The sequence below is a fragment of the Antrostomus carolinensis genome, unplaced genomic scaffold, assembly GCF_000700745.2.
Source record: "Antrostomus carolinensis isolate BGI_N321 unplaced genomic scaffold, ASM70074v2 scaffold20897, whole genome shotgun sequence".
Classification (NCBI taxonomy): Eukaryota; Metazoa; Chordata; class Aves; order Caprimulgiformes; family Caprimulgidae; genus Antrostomus; species Antrostomus carolinensis.
The window spans coordinates 7,358-16,732 of NW_010329749.1; the positions used below are offsets into that span (position 1 = coordinate 7,358).

The following is a 9,375-nucleotide window of genomic DNA, read 5'->3' on the forward strand; positions in this document are numbered from 1 at the left end:
GCGAGAGGCTCGTCGGGGTTTACAGCAGCCCTGAAAGGCTCCTGGGGGTTTACAGCAGCCCTGAGAGGCTCTTGGGGGTTTACAGCAGCCCTGAAAGGCTCTCTCAAGGCACCGCTGACCGACCTTCTTCTGTGCACTTTGCTTGTCGTGCTTCCTGCCCCTTGTGCTGCCTTGAATGCTCGTTAAAACCAGGTCACAGAGCATAAAGCACCACAGGGCAGAGCGTGGCTACGGGTCTTGGATCAGCTTCAGACAAACGCTTTAAATCGGGGAGGAGCGGCCAGATGTTCTGCGCTGGCCCTGGGCGGGCTGCGTGCCCCACAGAGCATTGCCCGCTGGGACTGCGCCCGCCGCCTGGGCAGGAGGAGGAGTGTCCCCGTGACTTCTGCTTGTGGAGCTGATCTGCCTGTCCGCTGCTTACACTTGGGGAGTGGTTTCAGCTGTGTGCTGGAGCGAACTGCAGCACCAAGTGGAAAAAACCTCCCTTAGGAGTGTGCTTTTAAATCCTGCTGGTTTTGCAGGCTGTGTTCTTCTGCCTTCGTAGCATTACCTATCTGGCCTCTCCCTGAACCTCTCAAAGCTGAGCACGGGTAAGAAGTTTGGCAGCGGTTCCTGGGCCCGTGAGCTGGTATTTGCAGCTCACTCACCAGTGTGCTGAGTTGATCTTAAAAGGCTGACTGCTTTCAGGTTGCATCAGCTCTTGCAGCTGTCTGAGGGGAAGCTCAGAGCTGACACATCTCGACTGCTGGACCTCCAGTTTAATTTTTAAAACTTGTAGTATAAAAAGCACAGTTAAACTTCTGCCTTCTGCTCAGTGATCAGGCTGAAGACAGGCTCCCGAGACTGCTTTGACTAGAGTGGAAAGTGATGTTTGGAGCTGGTGGGAGAGCACAGGAGGACAGAAGGGTTTGTCTGTTTTCTCTGAACGAGCTCTTGCATAAAGAATGTTTCAGCTGTACCAGGAAGGGCTGCATCTCCCTCCCTGGTGAAGCCGGGGCAGAGTCAGGCTCAGCCCCTCTGTGTGTGCAGAGATGGTTATTCGACCACGTGCTGCCAATGCTGCTCTGGCTCAAACCTGGTTTCTTTTCTTTGTTCCCCACAGGTTTTGGATTACCTGTTTGCACACGGACAGCTTTGTGAGAAGGGCTTTGATCCACTTCTTGTTGAAGCAGCGTTGGAAATGCACCAGTGTTCAGAGGAGAAGGTGAGGGCACAACGTGCTGGGCAATAGAGAGCATGTGCCATTTTTGGGGAATTCCAGCAGCAGTTCCTCTGGCTGATGTAATTCTGGCTTTCATGGCAATGCTGCCTTGTTGCCAAAAACTGACTGCCAAAGGACATCCCTGCAGTGGTGAAGCGAATATGTGTTGAAGTGTTAGAATTCCTTTGCATTGTTTTATTACTCTCTCTTGCATGTGTTTTTATGGGGATAGGATTTCTTAGAATAGGACCCGGCTCATTCTGGTTGTAATGTTTTGAATCCAGAGCTCTCTTGTGGTGAGGTGCTTGGTACAAAGACAGTTAATTTCAGAAGCAGAAAATTAACTTTCAAACCTTGCCAGCCTGCCCTGGCTGTGAATTTTCTCCCTGGTACAAATACATCTGCCTGGCTGCTCAGCAAATTGAGATAGGGCTCACTCTGGAAGAAGCTGGAAAATACAGTTTCTGGGGTCTGGTTCATTGGCTGCTTTACCATCACCAAAGGCACAGAGGCAGGAGCAGGCAGCCAGGGCAGAGGACAGCAGGATCTTTTGATGTCTGCCAGCCTGTTGTGTCACAAGTTATTATATGAAATCTTCAGAGGTGCAGCCCAGCCCCCCGAGACGTGCATGTGCCTTCCTGCCTCTCTTGAGCTTGCAAACAGAGGAACAACAGTGTGAATATGGGAGAAGTGACCGAGTTCAGGAAACGCCTTTGCTGCTGGCCTAACCCCCAACATTGGAAATGGCTGATCTTCTGATCGCCCTGCTTTCAACCTGCTTGCATGTTTTTGGGTTTTTGTTCCCTCTGGAGTGGAGGCACTTGTAAATGGCAGAGGGTTCATAAAAGCCTGATCAACTGATTCACTTCTTGTCACTTCATTTTTTCAAATAAGTCTCCTTTGAGATTTTTTTTGCATCTCCTTCTCTGGAGACACTGAAAACCCACCTGGATTTGTTTCTGTGTGGCCTACTGTAGGTGATCCTGCTCTGGCAGCGGGGTTGGACTAGATGATCTTTTGAGGGGTTGGCCTAGATGATCTTTTGAGGTCCCTTCCAATCCCTGACACTCTGTGATTCTGTGAAAGCTCGGGGAGGATTTGTGGTTGGTGTTGGTAGTATCGTACACAGTGTGTCCAATAGAGTTTGTGGTAACCCCCCAAGTTTGCCCTAGATCCGAAGAGCCAAAGGATTGCAAGGGCTACTCTGCTGCTCCCAAAGTTGAAATAACTTTAGAAAAACTCAGATGCAGCAGGAGATGCTGGGTGGGGGAGCAGCGTGCTGCTAATCAGCATTTTTGGGAGCCCACATTGAGCCAGGCTGACAGATTTCCTACTGGTAGAGAGTCAGCCCCACAGACTGAGTTTCAGTGCCCTTGCTGTAGAGGATTTTGGACTGCAAACACAGCACTGAAGGTGAGGCCCCGTGGGCTGCTACACCCAGGGCTCTGCTGGCTCTGGTGTGAGTGGACTTTCTCCAAAGGGAGCTGGAACAGGCTGTACTTGGGGCAGAGGAATCTCCAGGCACTGATCCTCTTTTCTTTGCAAATAATGGACTGTCTGTGTCTTCCAGATCACAGAACTTCTCCAGCTAATGAGTCAATTTAAAGAAATGGGCTTTGAACTGAAAGACATTAAGGAGGTCTTATTATTACATAACAACGACCAACACAATGCTTTGGAAGATCTAATGGCCCGTGCAGGAGCCAGCTGAAAACACATTCCTGGATTCTCAGCGTGCAACGGAGCAGGACCAGCCCCGCCACCTTCGCGTCCAGTGTGACTTGCTCTCTGCAGGAAGGAGTCCAGCTTTTGGCATACATGGGAGAGTGACTGAGCTAGCCTGCCCGCCTGCATCACTCCAGCATTTCTCTTTCCACTGAGAGCCAACTTTCTTTCTTAAATTAAATTTTTAAAGTGCCCTTTCCTAAATTTCCTTTTTCCAGCTTGGCCACGGAGAATATTAGACTGCCCAACCTCTACTGGAATTGTACATAAGGAGAGACAGGAGTGGTTCCCTCCCCCTTACTGTTGCACTGGAGTTGGACAGAAGAATATTAAGTTGGTTCTGAAACTAGGATGCTTTGGTTCTTTGAAGCTGCTTTCATGGTGTCTGCTCGTACTGAATTACTTGACTGTGTCACAGTCCAGATTAACTGGTTAAATTTGACCTTTAGTGCAATGGAGTTTTATTTTTTGGTTGAAAGTTAGTCTGTAACTTAGTAAAACACTGGTTCAGAAACTGTCGCTATGCATAAACAGAGAAGCTGTTCCTCTTGTGGTTTGTTTGGTTTGTTTTTTTGGGGATTTTTTTAACCCATGCATCCAACACTTGTGCCAGACACGAGCGTCCAATGCAGAGTGGTGTGTAAGTTCTCTTGAAACAGGTAAGCTGTGAACTCTGTCTGGACCTGCAGCTTGTATTGGTTCTTAAACCTGAAGGCAGAGAGCTGGGGCTCAGTATTCGTAATCCCCCAGGCTTGTAGGATATTTAAGACAATGCCCTGCTAGGAAATCAGTTATCTTTTTATTTTAAATAATGCTCAGTATGATGCAGGAGGTTTCTTTCAAGCACTTTCTTTAAAACAAATACGCTCACTGCATTAGTTCAATTTTTCACACTGCTATAGGATTATGTAATAACATCTAGTACTACAAATCAGGTTTTGGGTTGGTTTCGATAGCTTGAAGTATTAAATTGTACATTGTTCAAGTTCTAAGTACATGAAATATCGGCGGACTTGAGGAATCTTTGAAGTAATTTGCTAAATATTTTGATTCTGCAGAAGAACAACTAATAAAACCCTCAAATATAACTCCCAGTGTCATGGTTCCCATCTCTCATGCTCCGGCTTCAGCAGATGAAGGACGTGCTGGATCCTGCCCGCCCAGGTGCTTCCTTCTCCTGTAGGCAGGTGTGGATGCTCCGTGTTGGGCAGAAGGGACAGAGGTCTCCGGGCAGGCAGCTGCAGTGGTGGAACCTGCTGCTTTTTTCTGTGGCTTTTTTCTGTTCTGTTGCAACAACCAAGCCTAGGGATCCAAAATCATGTTAAGAGCATGGAGCTGGGAGCTTCGAGAGGGGAAAATGGCTCAGCTCATTGCCTCAGTTTGGGTTTTCAGGAGGTTTTCTCTCATCAGGACCCCGAAGGGGATGACATTTGTCTCCATTTCGTTGTTAATTTTACATGACCAAAACGTCTAATTCGGGTCCAGTGTGTTAATTCCTGGAATTCTCTGTGCGGTGCTGAACTATGTTAATTACACAGCTTTACTAAAAACAAAATGATGGTGAGGAGAGATGTAGCTGGCAAGTATCTGGGAGATGTGGAGATGGATGATGAGTAGGGCCAGGGCAGATTGCCTTGGATCATATCTTAGAATCATAGAATTGTTTGGTTGGAAAAGACCTTTGAGATCATCAAGTCCAACTGTACCTGTGTAGCATTGAGTTTCACCAGCTTCTGGTGGTGAGGCTGAAATTAAAACTTGTCCAAGAAGGACATTCAGCTGCTGCTTCTGTGGGTGCAGGTGAAGCAGCTGCCCAGCTTTCCTTCCCAGGTGAGAAATGTGACAGTTTGAAACAAGGGGTTCCTGATTAGTCAGAAACGCTGGAACACAGAACTCAAACTGTGATGCTGTCACTGCTGAGAGCGTTTGCTGGTGAATTAATTCATATCCAAACAAGTCCCTGTCTGGTACTAGACAGTTTTGAAGGAGCAAGGAAGTCTTGCCAGTGAAGAAACAACTATTTAGACCAAACCTCTGAATAAAATAATCCCTTTGGCCGTGTTAATGTGTGCTCAGTTTTTTCACAGTCCCTGCAGAGGGGCTGGCTCTTAACCCCACTACAGTTACCCCTCTGCTGCTGGAGACTGTTGTGGAGGTGAGAGGTGAAGATGGGAAGTGATACCTGCGAACCTGGTGTCCTCCTTCCAAAGACACGTACTCCTCTGTCCCCTGGTGATGTTGCTTTTGCTTCGGCAGTGAAGTTCCTGGATTCACATCACTGGGTGGCTGAGAGCTGGGAGTGTGTTTCTGAGGCAGCTTCTCACAGAAGGAAAGCCATGGAGTGAGGGAATTAACCCGCTGGCTTAGAGGAGAGGTACTTCTGAAGAAACATGTAACAAGGGACACAATGTGATGACATTTGAATATTGTTTTGGGTGCTGGGCATCGTTTGTTATTCTAGCACTGTCGTACTCTCCTGTCAAGTGACAAGCAAAACTCTGCCTGGATGTGGGCAGGTCCTGCTGCTGGCTGGGGTGAGGCTGGGCTCTGCCCTGCTGCCGGCTGGTGCGAGGCTGGGCTCTGCCCTGCTGCTGGCTGGGGTGAGGCTGGGCTCTGCCCTGCTGCCGGCTGGTGCGAGGCTGGGCTCTGCCCTGCTGCCGGCTGGTGCGAGGCTGGGCTCTGCCCTGCTGCTGGCTGGTGAGAACATGGCTGTCCCCCCTGGTCACACTTGAGACCTTGGAGCTTTTCCTTCGGTTCTCAGGTCAGATTGATGTATGTATCTGGCACTTGGCACTGCTTTCCCTCTGTCAGAGGCCGATCTGCTGCCCTGCACTAGCTGCTGACAGGTACCCTTGGTGGAGAGGCAGAGACAAAACTGGCGGTTGTGCTCTGAGGCAGAGACCCCCTGAGCTGACTGTTCTGGACAGCAGCAGCCTGGTAAGGGCTTTGACACCCAAGAGCCATCAGTCACACACACAGCAGCCGAGTTCTCCCTCTCTGCCCGCAGACAGCTGGAGACCTGGTGGGATGGGAGGTGCGGCTGTGGCCACAGCCTTGTTTGGAGGGTGACTTCCTCCTGGGGCCCTGCAGTCTGTCGGGCAGTGGGAGCTGCAGTGCCCCGAGGTTCTCTCTGGCTGGCCTGGTGGCTCCTGCAGCGGTTTGGCAGTGCCAGAGCACCCCTGGGCAGCGCGGGTGGCTGATCCCAAAGCCTGTGCCTGGGCAGTTCTCCGTGCTGGGGAGACCCGTGGCTTCTCCTGCCGGTGCAGCAAAAACTGGTGCAAGGGTCATCCTGCCGCTGCCACGGGCTGTTGAGGTTGGCTGTGTGTGGCTGGAGGACAGCTCCTGAAACACCAGCTACAGCAACAGGCCAGCTGAGAAGGGAAACTCGTACCCATTCCCAGCCCCAGTTAATCTCTCGCAGTCGAGAGATGGGCGTTTTGATCCCATTTGTTTTAAACAACTTCTACGAGAGTTATGTAGTAAATTGAATTTTTATTTTAAATAATGTCAATTATTCAAATAAAATATCAAGCATCTGCCATGAGCATTAATAGTCTTTGTTGCACCTGAATACAGAAATGAGTCCTGGTTCTGTATTTATTTGATCATACGTGGCCAGTCTCTCCTAATCTGCTGTAACGACCAACGCTTTCACATACGTGCCTCCAAGTTCAAATGAAAACCATTAATATCAGGTGTCAGCGCAATATCGAAGAGCAGCAAGGGGGTGACGCTTTGGAAATGCTCATTTAGCACATTTTCACACAGGAATTAAAGCAGCATCTAGGTAATAACCTCAAGAGTGGAGAGAAAAACGTTACCGCTTCCGACAACAGCGTTGGTAGTTTCCATTGCATAGTAGGAGCCCGGATTTGGTGTCTCCTGGGTGTGCAGCACTTCAGGCATGTCTGTAGTCCTGTTATTGCCAAGGTTGGATGGACTTTCACAGACAGGGCTGCTTTATTTTTTTAAATTTGACTCAAGTCTCACATTCAGTAGGGAAAATAAAATTCTGGGAACGGACCGATAACAAAATTTTACATTTAACAAGGAACAGTCTTGTGGATTGGCTGGATGGCTCCAGTTCAAAAAGATTATCAGACCTCAGAGAAGTGCTTTGTTGTTGTTTTGTTTGTTTGTTTGTTTGTTGCTTCTCAGTGTGCCTGGCCATTCCTCCAGGGAGCAAGTATTTCCTGCTCTGGGAACCAGCACTGGAGCTCAGAGCTGCCAGACAGACTCGCTTTTTCCACAGTAGACTGGACAGGATTCACAGGGGGCTCAGCTTTGGTCGCTGACTTACCTCCCACCTGCTCTGCTCACGGAAACTCTTGGTCACTCATCTGTCTTGTTACAACTGAAAATACTGAGGTCGGACAAGGCACTGTTGGTTGTGGGGATGGTTCTTCCTTGTGAGTTGCTTCAGAAATGGGCAGCTCGGGTAAGAGACTGTCAACGTACTTTGCTGAGCTGCTCTTTACAAAACCTGAAAGTACAGGCAACCAACACCCAACTCCCAAATGTCAGAGTACGGGGAGGGCAAATTTTCCTCCCTAGCACTGCGTTACTGGCTGGGAATCTCATTTTCCTGTGACCTGTACACACATCCTACAGTCTGACCTTTTTCCTTGGCTCCAAACAAAGTTGTGCAACTCCTCTGCCTCGTGTTCTCCTCCCCTGGGGCAAAGGAAAGCTCTCCCTGGCCCCAGGAGGTGAGGGGGAGGCTTTCTAAGGCTTGCTTGTTTTAAGGGGGAACTCGGTTTAGCTCAGCCTGCTCTTTCCCCCTGTGGTTCTTAACAAGAGGCAGCGTCTCCCGCTGCTTTACAGCTCTCGTGTGGCTGTCGAGCACCACTGCTCTGTGCTGTGCAAATACCAAAATACAGCCGATAGCAAGAGTCTGGCTCCTGGGAGCTGCATTTTTCTGGGGGACAAAGGCTTCTGAAAAGGGGGCTGGGAGACCCAGGGTCAGGTGTGACTTGCTGTTGGCCTGTAGCCTGGACACAAGAACCATCTTGAGAGCCATAAACTCAGACCCTGGAGGGACTCTGCTCTCTGCTCTGCAGAGGAATCCAGTCTCGACTGCAAGATGGAGACTGACCAGTGCTTAAAAAAACCCCGACAGCCAGCACACGGGTGTAGGACTTTCTTCTTCTGTTACAAGTCCTCCCCTTGCAGTTCTGTTCCCCAGGCCTATGCTGTGTGACATTCCTGGGAGGGTTTGCACCCAATATGCAACCCAGATAACTGAGTGTCGCTGCAATTTCTGTGTCGCTGCTTAAAACCTGGGCTCCTCGGGGTAGCTGAGGAAGCAGGCAGTAAAATTCACAGCTGGTCAGGCAGCAGTGTTCCCTTACCCTTGGCATTTCTGGTTACTGTGCAGGCTTTGATGGAGCTACTACAGGCATTACTGAGGAGACACTGAGATGGCCAAATGTGCTGCGACAGCCCTAATTTTGGAGTGGGAGCACTTGCACAGCACGCTGTCAGCTGAGCATGTTTCAAGGTCACCTGTGGCTCCAGCAAGTGGACTTGGTGGTGGTTCAGATACGATGCATGCAGCAGCAGAGCTTTTGCAGGCCTCCAGCTGATCATTCTGGATAATTCTTGATTCAAATACCAGCTTCATGTACATTAACACCACTGGTAGTAGCTTCTGAAATCCCACTGCCTCTAACCAGACCCTCCTTTGATGTGAAAACCAAATTCTGCCAGCCTGGACGATGAGCTGTGCCACAGGGCAGAGATCAGGAGCGTTTGCAGCGGGTAAGCTGTTAGCAGCAGTATGAAACCCACATGCCTATTGTCACGCTAGATGAACCTTTGGTACAAAGTCCCTACCAAACCACTCGTTACCCGTGACATAAGCCACCTCTTTCAGGAGCCCTGGAGTGTTGTTCCCAAGCAAAGAACAAACGTGACAACAGCCTTCCTTCTTCTGAAAGCAACAGCACTTCTTGTCCTGCCTCGACTTCCTTTTGCTTACGGTCTAGTTACGTTAGTGTACTTACAAACAGTGGCACCTCTTATCTTTCCTGGCTTCTGTTGCCACTTTTCTGGGTGGCTTTTGAGCATTTCTGTTCAGACCTGTCTCTGGTTTCAAAGTGTTTTTTCTTTCCCCGTCTCGTTTTCTTGTCAACACAGAAATGCCACAATTTTAAATTGATTTTTAACATGTGAGAAGCTGGTGTGAATACTGTGGAGAGGACTGCCTGCTGCTTGGTGAGATATTTAAAAGCTGCTGAATTGTTCTTAAGAACGTGGCTTACTGGTATTAAGGAAATACAAAAGCTTGTGGTGGCAAGTAATCATCTCTCATTTACTCTGACGTCTCTCCATCCTTACCTAAAATACACACAAATCACAAACATCAAACCAAAAGCTATCCCCTACCCACCCACACTGCAGCACCGAGCGTGCGAAGCACTGGCTGTTCTTGTGCAAGCAAAGAAGGT

General features: G+C 49.2%; 1 protein-coding gene across 1 annotated transcript in view; it reads left to right on the forward strand.

Moving 5' to 3' along the window:
- Nucleotides 1-3,472, forward strand: part of UBAP1 (ubiquitin associated protein 1) — a gene marked incomplete at its 5' end in the record, with an annotated part of 10,157 nt that extends 6,685 nt beyond the window's left edge. The window contains 2 exons of the mRNA XM_029086132.1: nucleotides 1,103-1,204; nucleotides 2,772-3,472. Coding sequence (XP_028941965.1) covers nucleotides 1,103-1,204; nucleotides 2,772-2,912 — 243 coding nt within the window. The remainder of the gene's footprint in view (nucleotides 1-1,102; nucleotides 1,205-2,771) is intronic.
- Nucleotides 3,473-9,375: the final 5,903 nt, after the last annotated feature.